Raw genomic sequence first — 20,129 nt, forward strand, 5'->3', positions numbered from 1 at the left:
CTAATGGTCTGAGATTTTGATTGTGGTGTTCTTATAAGCTGGAAGCCATAATCATCAAAATTATAACAAATAAAGGCATGAAATATCTCGTTCTGCAAGTAATGAGTCAATTTCATATATTAGTTTCATCTTTTAAGTTGAATTACTGAAATAAATGGACTTTTGAATGATATTCTTATTTTTCAAGTTTCACCTCTATATGCTGCGCTGTATTATTTTCCGCTCAAATGCAAAGGCAGTTTTTCAGTCTTAAAAGTGACACGTTTCCTGTGCAACATTCTATGTGGATGTTGCCTTTGTCGCAGTTGTACTGCATACAAGTCTTAGCTCTCACCGCTGTGTGCGGGAGCTTTCACCTTCTGTCCAGACTTCTGGAGCCGCTCCATCTAACGCTTACCCTGACAGCCGGCTGCAGAGTGGGTGGAGAGTCATAGTGCTGGTGTGGAATGAGCGATGGTGTCTCGGACTGATCAGTCCAGATTCCCTGTGCACAGTACAGTGATTTGCAACCAATAGTGCATAGTTCCCATATGAGGGCCAGAACCCTGCACTATTAACTCTCCACCTGTTGTACAGCCAGCTTTCAGAGCTAGAGTTGGATGGAGCGGCCTCAGAGGTATACACCCGGACACTCTGCTTTGCCGAAACATTAGTTGTACACTCCTGCACACCGCGGTAAGGGGTATGACCAAATCACGCCCTCTTTCCAACCATGGTGTCTCCCACAGGCTGGACGGCCATCTTCTGGGGTCATAACAAGTGTGGCTAATATGATCTCCTCCCATGACAGTGTGGCCTCCATGACTCCCCTCACCCATAATAAGTGTTGCCATAACTACACCTGTTTGAGTAGTGGGAGTGGCACCCTGTTTCAGAGGGAGGTAGAGTTTGTACATCCTGCCCAGCCTTCTACCCCACCCCCATTACTTCCCACAGCTTGATTTGTGCTGCATCGGTGGCAGAAGAGATTATGTACTCGCTCATACTATTGTACAACCTTTTACCGGGAGACAGACTAGATAAATTACTAGAAGCAACGCAGGCACTTTCCTTTCAGATACTTTTTCTCAGATAAGCTACTATAGAGGCTAGAACCCAGGACGCCCCCCCCCCCCCCCTCCCAAGGTTTCCACAGGGATAAAGTTACTGGATGATTATGGCGAAGGTTAAACGTTCACCTGAAACTGATTAGTCAGTGTTGGCTGGACCCCGGTTGGCTTTATGTACCAATAGTTTTTTATAACATCAGGTATTTTGCATTTCTTACAGCAGAGAATGCTGTGGTTGTGCAGAGAAGGGGGGGGGGGGGTGTACCCTGAATGTTATAAAGGAGTCTCATTGTTAAGCCTTCACTCATTCATCGGTTTTGGGTAGACTTTGTAAGGTATTGTTATAGCAAAATGAGATATTCAAGATTGTTAACTTTGAATTTGTGAACTAAACTTCATCGTCCTCTTACCATTGGCTTACTAGTATCGCCACCCCTAGCTGAATATAATATAATCCGCCATGGAGGGGTTGATGGTGTAGGAGTTAGGGACCATTCTGAAGTGTTCTTTTTGAATTTAAGGTGATCCTGTAGTGGATTCCAGTATCAGAGATACCAAGGACCAAACACATTCTCCTAATGCTCTAACTAGCCCACCCAGGACAGAAGTTGGCATAAGCAAATCAAAACCTTAAGCAGCTGATCCACTTAACCAGCATCTGTGTTAATTACTCAGTGATTTGTTAAAGTAATACTACTGTAAAGTGAACCTGAAAAAGTTAGTTACCTATGAAGAGGTGGTGATGGGGGGCTGTAAATTATCAACACCAGGTGTCAAATGCCCTAGATATGCCACTGCCCCGCAGGGCACATGACAGCCTCATCTGGATAAACTGACACTGCCAGGGTTGGTTTAAAGGGCCCCAAGGGTCCCATGGCAAACCTAAGCTGGGGTGCCTCCTGCCCCGAAGGTTAGTCCTCCCCCCCCCCCCCCATTGCACCCCTAGGTGAGTAGCAGACAGGGAGGCATTTACTTTACCTGATTCCACGCCGGCACGGTTGCCATGGTTTCCTCCACCTTGCCCTCTGCCTTGCTCCTTTCTCCCTGGTGGTGAGACGCACTCACATACCTGCTATGACTAGAAGAGTGCTGCTGTGGCTGTCCGCAGTGCGTATGTTTCACCACCAGGAAGAAATTATTATTAAGGTGAGGCGGAGGAAACCATGGCACCTGGGCCAGCATGGAATCAGGTAAAGTATATGCTTTCCTGCCACTACAAACTACAGTACCCAGCGGGAGGGACAGACGCTTGGGGGGCCTCTATGGACTCGGGGTCTGGGGGCAATTGCCCCCTTTGCCTTAATGGAAGCGCCGGCCCTGGACACTGCTGGATTGGGACAGTAGTATGTAGCATTGCATTCCAAGATTACCTTAAAGCACTTCTGAGGCAATGTAGATAAAGTGTTTCGATGCTTTCAGCATTTTTGGTTAATAATCTTGAATCTCTCATTCATCATAAACCAACCCTAAAGTGTTTTACAGTATTAACTAAAAAATAAATCTGCAAATAACCTGCAGGGAAGGGTATTTTTAAGTAAAGATCTTGCCCTCTGTCCTTTACCCATACTTTCTAATTCCTTGCATTTTTTGAAACTTTTTTCTTTTCTTGTATTTTTTTCCTTTGTTTCTTTTTTGTTGTTGAAGGGGTGCTGATGTGAAGTCCCCCCTCATTTCATTTCCAGTTTTTCCCCCTTTCTTTGCCTGCTTGCCCTTTTCCCCCTTGCAGGGGCTTCAGCTACCCATACTTTTACGTTATGCGCGCTGCTCACGTTTTAGACAGAACTGTAGTTAATTCTAGGCGTAAAGTGATAAATGTTGAAGGAGAAGGTTGAGTTGTGGTGGGCTTTTGTTTGTCTTTTAGTTGCCTCTTCTTACTTTGGTTGGACCTTCTGTCTCTTACCCCTGCTTGTTTTGCTCAATCTGCTTGTTCCTGCACAAAAAACTTACAGAAAATCCATCTCTTTTCCACTTTTTCCGTTATTTTTATTTTTACTCCCCTGTTGCACCCTTACCCCCTTTCTCCTTTTGACCCCGTCATAACCCTTCTGTGTTGTGTGAGGGCGCTTCTCCCTACCTCCTTGCTCAATTCACCTCTTTGTATCTGTTTCTTGAATGTTGCGTGCCTGTACATTCTTGCACTTACTCTTGTGAATTTTTGTCCTTCATTCATATCTGCTGTTCTATCCCTCTTCATTTTTCTGTACCATCTCCCAATCTTTTCTCATATCTTCATTCAATATCTTGTATGTTCCACTCTTCATACCATATAACCCATCCTTGTCTGCTTCCTACCGTATTCTTTGTGGTGTTTACGTCCCTGTACTTATTCTTCATGGTTATCCATGTGTTCTCGTTACCCTCTCTTTTCTGTCCTCCCTTTTGTGTCGTGTATGTCCCCCACCTTGCGTGTCTCCTTTCGTGTTTTCTCTTGCTCTTGAATTCCCATTTTGTTTGGATTTTTGTGTAGGGCAGTAGTTCAGTGGATGGCAGCCCCGTGCCCTCAACCTCTGGGGCCAGCACACCCCGCAGAGGAAGGCGTCAGCTGCCCCAGCTTCCCCCAACCCCCAGGCCACGTATTACCTACTCCCCCGTGGTCCGCCGGCCTGCCAGCATCGGCACCCCACAGCAGCAGCTGTCCCCTTCCAGAATGACTACACCCCTCCCAAGAAGATACCCACAGAGTGACAGCCACGAGGGCAACAATGAGAGACGGGCCGCTCACAACGACTCTCCTCGACCACACCGCCACACCAGGGGACAATGCTCTGATGCCCCTCGCGCTGGATGCAGGCACAGTGGCCCTTACCGGGATTCCTCCTATGAGGGACCCCACCCCTGTGACCAGCGCACCTCCAGGACTGCCGACCCCGGGGGGGCACCTCCCCTATCGCCACATGGGCGCAGGTTGCCCAACGGCTACTCCCATGGGACCCCGCGACCCACTAAGTCTCGTCACGAACGTTATAGTGAAAGTGAGGAGGACGACTGGTGCTAAAAAAAATGATATATATATATATATACATTTATATATATATATATATATATACAAATATATATATATATATATATAACTATAAAAAAAAACTTTACTCTAGCAGGGAAAACAAAGACACGTCTACAAAAAAAAAAGGAATAAGAAAGGGGGAGGAAAAATGTTTCCCAAAAAAATAAAAAAATAATAATTGCCACCAAAAAGAATATCCTCCTTTTGTTCCTTTCCACGTTTTGGTACAAGGAAGGACGCCCTTGCAGCATGTTTTTTTTTTGTTTGGTTTTTTATAATTCAATGTATTTTGGAGGGCATCTGTATTTTGCAAGAAGAATAGATGACACTCAGGAGGATAAAGCAACAAGTTTACCACCAAATTCCCCTCCCTGCTCTCTAAGTTCCCCCCCGGTTATCACCGTTCAGAACCATCTCCATCGCTCCAATTTTTCCACTTAGAAGAGGAGAGAATAAAAACGCAAAACGGCGTGAGAGTTTCTAAAAAGCTGCAGAGAACTTTTGGAAAATGTACAAAAAAAATGGTATTTTTTTCTCAATTTGTATCGATGAGTTTTATCATCCAGAGGATTGGATCTATGTGTGCTGGCTAATGTCTTGGAGAGAGCACGCAGATGCACACGCGCAAGAGTGTTTAGAGTTCATATTTGTTCATATTGCCTGCGGAAATGAGAAATATTACAAAAAAAAAAATATCCGACAAAAAAAAAAAAGACAAAAAGTTGGAGAAAAAAAAATACAAAAAAAAGCAGCATTTGATTCAACATCTGATTTTTTGCTTGAAATTCCCAAAAACGAGACATAAAAAAAAAAATCACAAAAAACAAAAATTGCTTTGCTAACTTTAAAAAAAAGCTTTTTTCCGACTTTGTTTGAAAAACGTTAGATGCGGAGTGTGGCGGATGCATGAATATTATAAATGGCAAAAAATGTTAAATATATATATATATAAATATATACACAATGAATTTAAAAGATAACGATAGATGAAAAAAAAATGAAAACTCTATCCAGGTGGCGAGCTGAGAAATATTTCTATTTGTCAAAGAAAATAGGGGACATGTTTAAAAGTGGATCAAAGTTTGTTCTTAAGTCTATTTATTCTATTCATCAAACAACATCATTGTCCAGACCATATTTCTAGATGCAAGGTACTTGGTACCTATGTGGCCCTTATCTTGGGTCTTATAAGCCTGTATTGACTTGAAACTTCATGTAGATAAGACAGATCTCCCCCTAAACTTTAATTTCAGTTTTGAGTGTCAATGAGGAAGAAAGGGTGCGTTCAAAATTGTACTGCCTTTGACCTGATGTGAAGATCTAAAAATTCCTGTTCATGTAGAATAGATACTCCTTGCGGTTCTCTCACATGGGTGGGTTTCCTTCGGGCATTTCAGTTTCCTCACACATCCAAAAAACATACAGAGAAGTTAACTGGTTTCCCTCTAAAAAATGGCCCTAGACTATGATGGACATATGACGATGGTAGGGATTAGATTGTGAGCACCTTGACAGTTAAGTGGCATGACTAAACGCTCTGTACAGTGCTGCGGAAGATTTTGGCGCTATATAAATAATAATAATACTAAAATAATAATAATAATGAGAATTAGGTTTCCGCCTCCAGTAAGACATCTTCTGATGGTTGTTAGTGGCAACTGACATATGTTTACTTCAGATTTCCTATAACAGCCCCAATGACTGTGAAGGCACAGGAGACTAGCATAGCCGACTGGAATTTGAGCAAACCCATTCATTCGAAAGTGGTTGCTTTTATCAGTGATGGAAAAAAAGGGGGTGGGCTTAGCAAAAATTAAGAAAGGTTATCGCCTACTTTTATTGAATGCATCAACTTCCCCCACCCCTTCCTCATTCCACACCACTAAGCCCCTCCCCTTCATTGCCCCTCCCCTTCAGGCCTTTAATCTCTGATCAGTGACCTCACTCTGGTCTGGACACAGTCAGTTTTGGCTCCCTTTGTAATGGTCTCTGACAAACAGCATGCACTGAAAATGATTTTTTTGCCAAAACGGAGCAGCTTTATTCCACGTTAAACATGTCTCCCGTACTGTTTTATGACTCCAGCATGACAAGGATTTAATGCAATTTTTCAATTTTTAAAACAAGTGTTTTCCTTTATGTTTCTGATCTCCTGTCTTGATTTATTCATGGTTTTTATGTGTATTTTATGTGTTATACCTGTGGGCGTGGCTCAGAGCTCCTCCTTCTTTGAGGTGCAGTGGCCAGATGGGGATTCCTGCAGGCCCCTGGAGGCGGAGCTTTCTAGGGAAGACCTTAAGCCCAATCGTTTGATTGGTTGAGAGCAATGTTTCAGCTCAGTGTGGGGGAAGGTACATACAGAGCATCTTTAAATTTGCCATGTAGGGACCCCATCTGTCTCTGTCCTCAAGGAGGAAGCTTCCTTTATCTAGAAAGGGTGTTGCTTATTTTGTAGCTGTCAGCTGACTGTGCACACAGCAATGTCATACAATGTAGAGAGGAAGGTGCACAAGACCACTATACAGGGCTTTCCTGGAGTGCTCTAGGCTCAAAAAGCATTTACCATGACTGTATAGCAAAGAGTAGAGCAGCCGGGCACATCCAGATAAAATGCCTTTATTCAAAAAGTATTAAAATCAGTTCAACAACAGGCCGTGGCAACAATCCACCAGGAGAGAGAGGGTAGACATGTAAAGGTGTCGACAGCTGTTTCACACTACACAAAAGAGTGCTTCCTCAGGACACAGCTCAGGACTGAGGAAGCACTCTTTTGTGTAGTGTGAAACAGCTGTCGACACCTTTACATGTCTACCCTCTCTCTCCTGGTGGATTGTTGCCACGGCCTGTTGTTGAACTGATTTTAATACTTTTTGAATAAAGGCATTTTATCTGGATGTGCCCGGCTGCTCTACTCTTTGCTATACACACACAGCAATGTCATGTCTGTTTCCTCAACCAAACTTGTCAGCTCAGCCTATTTCTTAAAGCACAGCCAATCTGGAATCCGTGTTGCCTGTAATACCAAATATAAGACTTTGTGAAAATTTACCTCTGGCAAAAAAAAAAAAAAAAGTTCTGCAGTAAATATGGGCTGGTCAGGGCTTTTCCCAGACAAGCACTTTCATGCTTGTTTTATGTTTACAGCAGCCTGTAGAGTGAGGAGATGGTTGGACGCCAGGTAACAATCCAACCGTTGAAAGGTGGTCTCTGGTCAGACTGGCACATATATATATATATCTGCACAGCGCTTGTAAGGCTGTGTCTGCTTCTGCAATGGCAGCGGCATCTACTGTTTACATGTCAATACTTTAAACACGTCTGACAGGCTTCACTCAGATGAACATCCCTGGTTACTACTGGTACCCCATACGATAGTATGACACTCCCAATGCCTCTTTACAGACCAGCCAGGTTTTTATTGTTGTTTGCTTGAGTGGAAAACTTTTACCTCTGTTCCTGATCTAGTAACATGTCACTAGGACAATACGTGGGAGTAATAGTCTCTCTGCCAGAGACATCAATGGACACAATATATTTGGAAGGACTACAAACTGACTTCCATCTTTGTCTCCTATTTAGGAGGTTTCTTAGTATCTCTGTCTTGGTGACACCCGGTGCTCACCGCAAAGCCAGTTGTCCCTGAGACAGGGTAATTTAAAGGACCTCTATCACGAAAAAAATTAAAACCAAAAATGACTGATACATAAGAGAGAAAGAGAATTGTAGGAAGAGTAAGTGTTAATAGTTATTTAAAAAATAAATCACTCCTGCTGTTTAGATTAGCGTGACATTTTTTGTGAGACGCTGTTGCCAATGGACCCGCTTGATTCTTCTGCCGTGGGGGAGCAATTAATCATCTTTTTGATGCAAGAAAAGATTCCCCTCACCTTGAGCTGAGAGTCGTTGGACCATCCTAAAAACATATTCAGTTCCCAAGCATGTTAGTAAAACTGTCATCTGCTTTCCTGAACAGTCCTCTGCTGTGCCTGTCTGAAACTGGAGAGGGGTCCTTCAGCTGCTGCTGATCTAATGTTTTTGCATTCCTTCAGGAAAGCAGATTACAGTTTTATTACTGAGCTCGTGGGAACCGAATATGTCATTGGGATGGTCCAACGACTATCAGCTCAAGTAGAGGGGAATCTTTTCTTGCATCAAAAGGATGATGAATTGCTCCCCCACGGCAGAAGAAACAAGCATCCCAGAAGTCCGTTGGTAACAGCGTCTTATGCAGAATGTCACGTTAATCTAAACAGGAGTGATTTCTTTTTCTAAATAACTATTAACCTTTACTCTCTCTACTACTTTCTTTCTCTTATATATCAGTAATTTTTAGTTTTATTCTTTATACATTTTGCGATATCGGTCTTTTAACCTCTTATGATGCCCCCCCCCCCCTCTCCCCGTCAAATAAGTAAATAAATAAAAAAGAGGGATAAAGGCAGCATTAAATTCTAAATTCTTTATATGATCCTAAAAAAAGTTTTCTCTGGAGTAAGGCATAATATTTTTCATTTACAATGTATAGACAATTTTCACAGATTACGCAGACTATTCACTCTGAAACTCCTGCATGGCTCTCCCACGGTCATGCAGAGGATGACTCCGCCCTTACACCCCAGCACTGAGGCAAGAGAGGCAGGCACTGCCCTGCCTCTGAATCACTTAGTCACATCCTTGCCCTTGTAGGCTTTCTGATATTCATAAAGCTAGAAGAGTCAGCTTCACTACAAAATAAGCATCACTTCGGTTAAGTGACAGTCAGGCTTTTGTAAGAGACAGTCTAAGAGCTGCCCCTGTTACCTTCAGCAGCCAATCAGCTGTACCGTTCATCAGAAACCAATCAGATTTTACCTTACTGCAAGTGAGTGAAAATCAGCTTGGTGGTTGTAAGCATCTTTTGGATGCTATAATCCCAGAGCCTAATATTTATTTACTTGAGTACAACTGAAACAATGACCATACTACAATGGATTTTCAGTGTGGGCACTGCCATCTGTATTATAGAGAGTGGTGACGCAGCTGTGTAATGACTGTACTCCCAGTGTCCCACCCTAAGTCCATGAGATGGGTGGCAGCACTGATCTCTTCCTTGGAGGTTCTTGGTCCAGAATCCAAACACAGGTCACAAATTTTGAGAATTTAACTTCTTTCAAATTACCATGGAAACCAGATGGAGACTGACTGAGCCAGCCATCTCTGCGTTAGCATGCAAATCTGACCTGTTAAAAGGGCAAGCTTTGTAACATGTGGTGCTCTTCTTTTGCACTAAAATAAGTGTTATGTTACCATAAAAGTGTAAAAAAAACAAAAAACTCAGGTTGAAGGAAAAGTGTGCTGACCTGCAGACTGGACACCTGTTGCTCACAGGCGCCTGGAAGGTGATGAGGGGACACAGCAAGACAGTCAAGCATTGTACGCAGATGCATCACTGCACTATTTTTGTCTTTTCTGGGTGTTTTATACATAAGAATTCTGAACTAAAAATGTCTAGGATTGGATTCTATGTTTGCATTGAACTGTACGTCAAATGAAGCACCCCCAAAATTCATTGTATCAGAAACGTCCCCTGTAATGAGAAGTTCATAACACTAGAGGGCGACACACTTCACCACTTTGCTGCAATCCAATATAAAATACGGGGCTTACTTATAAAGGTCTGAATGAGGGTGATTCAATGATTGCTTCTGCCTTGCTGATATTTTCCATTGAAATGCTTCACCAATATTTATTTATTTGTTCAACTACTGTAGTCTCATTCTGACATCGGCTCAATTTCCAATGTATTTATTTATTTTTGTGAAGTCTTAAAGGTCCCCTATGTGAAAAAGTGTAAATTGTAAAATATAAAATATGTGTATGTGGATATAGGAAGTCAATTTCTCCGAGATTAAAACGCGCTATGAATAACTTTTCTCCTGTGTGCCTGTCACTTAAAGTAAGTGGTAAAAATCAGACAGGTTTTGGACTAGACCATCTCCTCATGGGGATGTGCAGGGTTTTCCTTATTTTTTCAGAGCGCTTACTGAATGTTAATTGCTCAGTCCAACTGCCAAAATAGTGTAGAAACTAGTGGCAAAGCTGTCCAGTATCCTTGTATAGATCCTTTCCAGGGGTTGGTGTTTGTTAAGAATAAAGTAGAAACTGCCCATGATGAGATGGACTAGTCCAAAACCTGACAGATCTGTCAAATTTTAACTACCTACAGTAAGCAGCAGCAACATAGGAGAAAAGTAATTTATAATGCATTTTACTCTAGGAGAAACATACCTCTTATAAATATGTGAACATGTATTTTACATTTTACAATTTTCAGCAAAGCCCTTTAAATGTGTCTCATGTCATTGGTCACAGTGTGCCAAAAAAAAATCTGGTGATTTTCTACAGGGCATAGAATTGACAACAGGCAAAAGAGATACATTTCATGTAATTGTTAAATTGTGTTTGCTTTATTGAGATAAAGGCAGAGGTTTCAGGATATTGTGTAAATGCATTCCTATCATGTTTCTATTGCTGCTGTCACTAGGCCAGTCACATAACACACCTTCTAAGTCTGCTGTTTTACATTATAAGGCACACAGGTGATAACAACCTGCTCCTCTGTTCACTGTGTACTCACAACACGAAGTGTCAGCAGCCAGGCCTAAAGCTGCCGATACAGTACGATCTGATCTGACAACCGATATAGCTCTGATCACAGAAAGGGGTGTAACTAGATGGACTGACAGACTTTGCTGCCAGTCAGTGGATTTCTGCAGGGTGTGAACATGTGCAACAATGGCTCCTGTTCTGTGCAGATAGATCGGATTTCCTGAATGATCAATACTTACCCTGGATACAAAAAGCTTCAAATTGAGCTTCCTGTCAGTTTTTCAGTTTTGGAAATAGTTTGCAGGTTGAAAACTATATTGGACAGGTCATTTTTATCAATAACATCATACTACAGAATGCTCATGTGCTACTGGTTATGCTAATTATATAACAAAATTAGAATTTCCCTTTATGTTACAGTACCAAGAACCACCAGGATTTATTTAATGAACTGAAAGGAGCTTAAATGTATCAAAGTACCTTATTATTTAAAGAAAATGTATCCAAAGTACCTTATTTAAAGAGGAACTCCGGTGACATATAGTAGAATGTAGTAAATTATGCAGGATACCCACTTTAATGTGAATTATCCTGGTTTCAGCATCAGAAACACTTCCTGTATCTATATATAGCTATATATTTGTATGTAGCCCCACCCTCCCAGTGATGTCACAGCCTAGGCTGTTTACTATGCATCCCTCTCCTTCCACTGCACTCTGGGAGATCAGGTGTTGTTTCTGGTGGCTTTGGAACACACACACAAAAAAAAATATTCCGCATTGCTGCACCAACCAGCAGTAACCAATGACATTTACAGTCGGTAACATGGCAGATACAGAAAACTGCCAGGATTTAAAATTCTTTATAAATAAGTCCCTGGTAAGTGTAACTTCAGTGGTGACATGTTGTGTGTGGCTGGCATGACGCCTGAGAGGTTTACAAAGAAAAAGCCGACAAAGTCCAGCCAAGGCACAAAATCTCTACAGACACAATGTGAAAAGCGGTTTACCAAAGTTTGTTGTATTTATTTATTTTTCTGCTGAATGCATTATTTGAAAACAAAACAAAACAAAAACAAAACTAGCATAATATTGGAAGCTTGAACTATCACATAAAGCCTGTCTTCAAAATACATCTTGATTCATGGCTTCTGTCAAAATAGCCATTGCACACATTGCAGTTCAGCCAGCTGGAAAACTTCTTTCATCAATCATTAGAAATGTATCACAAGTAGGAAGTAGGTTGCTACGTGCGGTCTAATGCTGGGTACACACTATGAGATTGTATAGTCGATTTACTGTCAGATCGATTATTTCCAACATGTCCGATTTGCTTTCCGATCGATTTCTGAGCATTTTCCCATCGATTTCCGTTAACTTCAATAGGAAATTGATCGGAAAATGCTCGGAAATCGATCGGAAAGCAAATCGGACATGCTGAAAATATTCGATCTGACAGTAAATCGACCATACAATCTCATAGTGTGTACCCAGCATAACATAGTCTTTATTTTTTGTTTTTATCCTGGCTGCCATGTTGTTATAATGTAGGCCTAAATATTTTGAGCCTCTTGGTATAAGAATGGTTGAAGAATGGTGGGAAATGTAATAATAATAATAATCCGAACATTTGTATAACGCTTTTCTCCTGTCTGACTCAAAGCGCTCAAGAGCTGCAGCCACTGGGACGCGCTCAAGAGGCCACCCTGCAGTGTTAGGGAGTCTTGCCTTGAACTCCTTACTGTATAGGTACTTGACCTAGCCAGGATTTGAACCCTGGTCTCCCATGTCAAAGGCAGAGCCCTTAACCAGTACTCTATCCAGCCACTACATACAATGTATTTATTCATAACAGCACTGGGGAAATACAAAGCGCTTTTTAAGGCGCTCAGCGATTTCCCTATACCTTCCATTGAGGCAAATCGCCCTAAAAAATGGTACAGGCAGCGCATTGGTGAGCGGATCGGAACCTACGAACAACCTAACAATCGAACCCCTCATATGTGAACACTCTCAGAGGGCATCATTGCACAAGCGCTTTTAGGACGATTTTGAAAATCGTTGGCACTTACAAAAAGCCGAAAAAACGCCCTAGGTGTGAACAAGCCCTTACAATGGCCAAACACGGACTAAATATTCATTAAATTAATATTGTAAAAAAATAAGCATTTTTTTTTCATCACATTATTTCACCACGCTTCCTCTTTCATTGATGATCAATGACATACAGATTTCTGAGTTCAGTGTAAACAGCATGCGCCTTAGAACTCAGCAGCTCCTGCTTACATGATAAAGACGCCCCAGCCAGGCTCATCACAACTTGCCTGCATGTTGCCATGAGAAGACATAGCCGTGCTGTAGCTGTGGCAGAGCTTTCTGCATTGTGCTGACGTCAGCAAGTCAGTGCAGGGCTGTCACAGCAGCATCAGCTGACCTCTGTTCTGGTCTGCTGCTCCTATTCTTCACTATACAAAGAAATCCCTCCATTCACTCTGGCAGGACAGCCATCCTAATCCCTCACTGAGAGCTCAGCTGATTCACACTGAACTGATGAATTCACACTGGGGCATTGCATCGCTTTCCCTCGCTGCTCCCCACTGGGAGTCCCCAGCCACAGTGGCCATTAAGCTAAGTACTCACGGGGGGGGGGGGACAATTGTAGCTGTCGCTAGCACACTGGAGCGTGTGCGCGACAGTTCGGCGACAGCTCGTCGCCAAGTCCCTCTGCTTCCACACGGCAGCAGAGGGATTAGCGATGGAGTGCAATTGCTCCAAAAATGCTGCAGGTCTCACCTGCTGAACAAAGCTCTTTTCTGTAAAAACAAAATACCCACACTTTCATTATAGTGCTAGCAGTAGGGTATTGTACCGTGTTAGCCATCAGTAAAAGCAAGAAGTTTTAAACCAGTATGATACCATTTATTGGCTAACTAAAAACGTATGAATGGACACAGGCACACTATTAATGATACCAAATCTGGACTCCCAGTTGCTACACACTTTTGGTCCAACGGACACAGCATGGATGATCTTTGTGTCACTGCCCTGAAGGGTGGCTTCAAAACGTCAAATGATCGATTAATAGCAGAAACAAAATTTATAAATTGGTTCAAAGCTGTGCAGAATGGTTTGAATAAGGACAACAACTTTCTATATTGGTATGAGATTGATGATATTTGAACTTTCTCAGCCATTATAGCTTAACTTGTGAACTAAGAATTTACGATACCTCTGTGTCAGTCCCACTCCCAGGTATGTGAGCAGGTGTTAAACAAGGATCCTTAGCTTAGCTTACAACCTCTAACCCCAGGTCGATGGTCTGTGTGAATTAAGGCATCTTAATGACATGTATTTATGCTTGAAAAAATATCTGTTTTCCCTTTTGATGTTGCATGTATATAAGCTGTCTGTACCACCAGTTTACAAACTAACAGGATATAAGCCAGACGAAGGCTGAAAGGCCGAAAGCTTGCTTATTTTTATTCATTTTTAATTAGCCAATAAATGGTATCATCCTGGTTTAAAACTTCTTGCTTTTATTATAGTGCATATACTGGGCAGAAGTGTGTTTGTAGCACAGCAATGTGCTGCGGTGACAGCTCAGGCATCCTAATATAAATGAATGGTGAGTGCAATGCTCTGCAGCCGGGCCTGACGCCCACACAGCAAGATCACTGCCAGGCGTTGAGTGTCCCTAAAATAACATAAAATGTGAGGCTCTGATCAATAATGCAATGTACCTGTCATTTTGCTAAAATACGAGCTTATCACTGCCAATGTTTACATTACAAAACATGAGCCAAAGGCAGCCCTTAGTGTTTGTGGAGTTTATCACTTCAACGTGAAATAAATTTAGAACAACACTTTACAATTGTGAGAAAAGCAGGGATAGAATATTGTTCAAGCAGAGATGGGAGTCCGAGCACAGTGTACCAGCTTGCATTGTATATACTGGAGCTGGCATGCCTGTATCTTGACAAGGGGATAAAATAAGTACATAGCATTATTGATCAGGGGCAATGTTCGCCCCAGGCTCTTTTAGCTTGGTGTTGCACCCGGCTGTCATCGACTCACCTCCTCCTATGCTGTAAGCAGAATTGTGCAGAGAAGCACCGGCCCTGCATTCTCTCATATTGCACCACCCGGCTACTTTTTCATGCCACCCGGCTGGAAAAAATTTCTGGAGAGAACACTGAGGGCTCCTTTTTAATAATTCATAGACACTCATGCACCTGTAATCAGCCTTAGAAAAAAGTTAGATACTTACCTCAGTCGGGGGAAGCCTCTCGGTGCTCCAGAGGTTTTCTTGATCCTCCGCGACCCCTCCGCTAACAGCCAGGACCCTCTTCATCCTCGCCGCTGAGTTCCCCTTATAGGTGCCAGTGGGTTTGCCCCCGCGCAGTAGCACAAGGCATTTTGTGCACAAAGAAAAAAGGCTGGCGCAAGCAGTTCCGTGCTACCGCCCAGTGCGGCCAAGGTTTTACTGAGGGCCCCAGATGGGGTTGTGGAGGATCGGGGGAGACTCCGCATCATCCAGAAGCTCCCCCACCTACAGACATGTAAACAGACTACAGACAAATGACATCCAGACAGATAATGGAAACACACTTCTCTGAAGCTGCTCAGAATCGTACAACTACAGCTAAGTCCCCTGTATCCGGCAAAGGCGGGGATTGCCTGATGCCGGATACTTGTGCTTGCGGACACGTATCCGTTGTTGCGCTATATAAATACTAAATAAGAATAAAAATGTACTTTCTACCCTACAATGCCCTGTAAACCCCCCAAAACAGCCGTCCCCATTATCCCCTCAGGCATGTTGGTTCGTTGAGCCTTCCGATAGCACGAGTTCAGGATAACGAGGACTTTGCTGTATTAGGGTAAGGTGGCATTAAATCTGTTGCACTGCGCATGGGGCACATCACAACGGATTTCAGAATTAGTGGCTTCTGGTAATGCACACATCACAAAGCACAGTACCTCATTGGAAGTCATTTGTAACGTGGGCGTAACGTGCACATTGCCTGCTAGCACACAGCTTGGGTCACGTTGTGACGGAACTCAACGTACTGCGAAGCCAACTGCCAAAGTGAGTGGGCCCATTTTAGGACCAGTGCAGCGCCTTGCTGTGCGATTATAACTTAGATTATAAACCTCCGCAACCCGCTTAGTGTGAACGAACCCTCAGCATCTTAAAACTGCTACACACTTTAAGCTTTAAAACCCCTCCCTCTCGCTATAACTAACACTAAAGATGCTTCATTCAGGAGTATATCTCTGCAACAGATATCAGGACTGACGCCCGGTACTTAGTCCACTGGGCAACAGTTCAGGGCTGATGCCATACAGACGTGTCCCTGGCCTCCAGGAGGGCTACTGTACACACGGTAGATTCTCAGCCTAGGGGGCAGAGTTTTATCCAGCGTATGTACGTAGCTGAAGGCCTATGTACACCGCCTGAAGCACTGGCAAGGTTGAGGCATGAAGAGGGGACCTGCTGGCTGCTAGACACGCGCACACACACACTTTCATAGATGTAAGTGCAATTTTATGTGTTTGAATTGAATAAAATGTTTAATGCACTATCAGAGCGCTCCACCCTACTGCTTTTAGGCTTATACTGGAACCACCCAACTTCAAGAGCTTTACCATGCGCTAAAACTTACCACCGCATTCATATACACATAATACACGTAGCACAGAAAGGAGCGTATAAAGAAAAATACAATTTGGCCACATAGGTTATAATCATACATGGTTAAAAAGTGAAGTGGGCAGGACCATATTTATGAAAAGGCCCGGGCCTTCGGCAGCTGCTGGCTAAAGAGTGCGGCTGGACATAGACGAGGGGTTGTTGCTTATAGAAGAGGCAGCACATGGGAAAATGAAGCTGCAAACACATAGAAGGGGAGCTGTGAATGCAGGGCTGTTTCTGGCAACATTGACGCTCCACGCAAGGCTCCTATTGTCTCCCTGCCTACACCAATCTAACAAACAGGAAAAGCATACACTACATTCGTTTTGTGAGTACATTTTTAAGAATAAGTTTGTAAAGAATAAACAAATCATTATCAAGCCATATACATCTCACCGGGGAAAACTCACTAACCCCATATAAAAAACTCTTCCTATAACTTTTTTTGAGGGGTGTACATCCATTTTATAAATATTTGACTGTTTATGTACAGTATAGATCTTTACAGGTTAGAATATTGTCCTGGCAATCCCATCAGAGTTGTAACAATCGCTACAGCAGTGCCCATTTAGCTACTAAAATTACCATCCACTCCTTTCTCAGTGGAACTAGCAGTTGGCTATAAGAATTCCACAAAGTACAGTATGCTTTGCCTATGCCTAAAAACGGCCCTGTGTGCATAAAATAGAGTGTCTTCTGTACGTGGATATTAGAAATGGAAGAGGGAGCTACACATGGTAAGGGAGCCACAAGAAAGTTGGCCTAGTGGTGGATCAATTATAAATTCGGACTTTGGGATAGGGGTGAGCCACTACGCATAGAACAACAGAAGAGTTCTGATTATTTTTCTCAATCATCGTGAGGAAATGACCAAGGTGTGCTTTTCACACTGATGACATCACTTTGGGATAAAGGTCGGTCGGTATGTAGGATAACGAGGCAATGAGTAGTTGTGGGACAGGTTACTAATTGTAGGTTATGCCAGACTGTAATTCCCTGTTAACATGATGGCAGTAGATATTATGTAAATGTATCTGACAGGAGAAATGCCCTCTTTATTCCCTGTTATCAATTTCTCCTATTCATTTTCCCTGTGTGGCATAAGAGAAGGAAAGGGAGACTACATACTGTATCAGTGACATAAAGCAGTATGATAAATAGTGTCTACAGTGCAAGCCTGGAAACAGTGAAAACAACAGCCCTATGGGCCATATGCAATTCACTTTTTCACCTGGGCTTTCTTCTAGGTGATATTTTCAAAACTTGTCATAAAATGACTTTTAACCACTTTACCCCCACGTGTACGAATTTCTCCGTCCCTTTTTCCATCCTTTCCCCACCAGGGACGGAGAAATCCGTACTTTCCGCACTCCCGCCGCTGCCTACGCTCCCGCTCGCTCTAGCGCACACTCCCGCTCGTAAACACGTCGCCAGCCGCTCGCCCGGGGATCAATGAACGGGAAAATCCATTCCCGTTCGTTGATCTAAGCCCCGCAATGATCCGCTGCTTCTCCGATAAGCAGCGCGATCATTGTGAAGAAAAGAAAACTTACCCAGCCTCCTGGTACCTCCTGCAAGCGTCCGGAAGGACGCTTGCAGGTCGCATTAAACAAAAAGTTACTGTTGCCATCTTGTGGCCAAATAGTAAAACTACACCCTAAAGCATTTTTCACATACAAATACATTAGTTTTACACAAAAAATTTACTCCTTACCTCCCACACTCCCCAATTTTTTTTTATTTTTTTTTTGTAATAAAAAAAAAAAAATTACAATTAAAATAAATAAATAAATATTTACCTTAGGGACTGAACTTTTTAAATATTTATGTCAAGAGGGTATAACACTGTTACTTTATGAACTATGGGCTTGTAATTAGGGATGGACGCAAAACTGAAAAAAATGCACCTTTATTTCCAAATAAAATATTGGCGCCAAACATTGTGATAGGGACATAATTTAAACGTTTTATAACCGGGACAAATGGGCAAATTTCATGGGTTTTAATTACAGTAACATGCATTATTTAAAAACTATAAAGGCTGAAAACTGAAAAATAATAAATTTTTTCCCACATTTTTTCCTTTTTTCCCATTAATACACATTTAGAATAAAATAATTCTTGGCATAATGTCCAACCTAAAGAAAGCCTAATTGGTGGCGAAAAAAACAAGATATAGTTCATTTCATTGCGATAAGTAATGATAAAATTATAGACGAATGAATGGAAGGAGCGCTGAAAGGTGAAAATTGCTCTGGTGGTCAGGGGGTAAAACCCCTCAGTGGTGAAGTGGTTAAACTATCAGCAAGCAAACAAATACTCAAAATAATGTTGACAGTAGTTTTTCTCCTACTTTTTGGAACTTTTCCCATTTTAAAATGCTAAAAAGTTATTTTAAATCGAAGATGAAAAATTATCTCCTAGGAGAAAACTCAGGTGAAAAAGTGGATTGCAGATGGCCCTATGTGCCAGTCCTAAGAATGATTGATGTGATCAATGTTAAAGAGGCCCTGTAGAGACAAATAGAATGTAGTAAATTATTCAGGATAGCCACTTTTATGGTACTTTTCCTGGTTTCAGCATCAGAAACACTTCCTATATCTATATATTGCTGTATGTTGGTATGTAGCCCCGCCCTCCGATTGATGCTTAGCCTAGGCTGTTTAGCTATGCAGAATTCTCCTCTCAAAGAATTCTGGAAAGCCAGGCATTATTTTTCACTGGCTTAAGAATGCTCAAAAACAAACATTCTGCAGAGCTGCACCTGACAGTTCTAAAGATGTCAGAATGTAAATCAGTGAGTGAGCATAGATTTTACAAGGGCTGAACACTGACTAAATAATCTATAAATGAATATTGTAAAAAAAAACAAAAAAAAAAAAAACATTTTATTCATTACATCATTTTCACTGCAATTCCTCTTTGGCGCTTTGAGTCCACCAGGAGAAAAGCGCGATATAAATGGTCTGTGGGCTGGTGCACACCAGAGCGGTTCTGGAGCATTTTTTAAAACGCTAGCAGGGGGAAAACCGCTTGGCTAATGAAAGTGAATGGGCTGGTGCACACCAGAGCGGTTTGTTTTTCCACAAACGCAAACTCGGGGGCTGCAGCATTTTTTAGATTTCTGAGGCGTTTCTGCCTCAATGTTAAAGTATAGGAAAGTGGAAAACTGCTCTGAAAAACGCTAGAACAGAGCTGTTTTCCAGGCGTTTTTGTTACAGAAGCTGTTCAGTAACAGCTTTAGGGCCCATTCACACTTGAGCGTTTTGCCGCGATTTCGGCAAAACGCTGAAATGCTAGCGCTTTTTAAAAGGGCTAGTGTAATGAAACCCTATGGGCCCGTTCTTACTACGATTAACGCAAATCGCCCAAAAACGCTAAACGCGTAGCCTGCACCATTTTCAGGCGATTTCCCGGCGATCGCGTTTCAGTGCTATAGAAGCGCTACACGTGATCGCAGAAAAATCGCTGCAGTGTTCAGTGATTTTTCCGCATGAAATCGCGGGGAAAAAAATCACTCCTGCAAAACGCCGGGAAAAATCTATGGCGTTTTGCGTTTCTAAGTGTGAATGGGCCCTTAGGGTGCGTTCGCACTTGAGCGTGAATCACGCAATTCCCGTTTAATGCAAACTGCTAGCGGTTTTTAAAAACCGCAAGCACATGTCACACTATGGCAGTATTCTCACTGCCACGTTTGCGGTTAGTGTTAACCGCAAACGTGTTACATGCAGCGGTTTGCCGGCGATTAGCATGCATAGCACCGCTAATCGCAATCGCTCCCAAACCGCTGCAGT

The 20,129-nt window shown here is 42.5% G+C and overlaps 1 protein-coding gene and 1 long non-coding RNA gene across 2 annotated transcripts in view; one reads left to right on the forward strand and one right to left on the reverse strand.

The window, feature by feature from the left end:
* CACNA1A (calcium voltage-gated channel subunit alpha1 A) overlaps positions 1 to 4,045 on the forward strand; it is a 313,214-nt gene extending 309,169 nt beyond the window's left edge. Inside the window, exon 45 of the mRNA XM_068274204.1 lies at positions 3,517 to 4,045. Within this exon, the coding sequence (XP_068130305.1) occupies positions 3,517 to 4,044 (528 nt within the window). The 3' untranslated portion in view covers position 4,045. The remainder of the gene's footprint in view (positions 1 to 3,516) is intronic.
* LOC137562657 (uncharacterized) overlaps positions 1 to 20,129 on the reverse strand; it is an 81,310-nt gene that overhangs the window by 8,576 nt on the left and 52,605 nt on the right. The window lies entirely within an intron of this gene.

The sequence above is a fragment of the Hyperolius riggenbachi genome, chromosome 3, assembly GCF_040937935.1.
Source record: "Hyperolius riggenbachi isolate aHypRig1 chromosome 3, aHypRig1.pri, whole genome shotgun sequence".
Classification (NCBI taxonomy): domain Eukaryota; kingdom Metazoa; phylum Chordata; class Amphibia; order Anura; family Hyperoliidae; genus Hyperolius; species Hyperolius riggenbachi.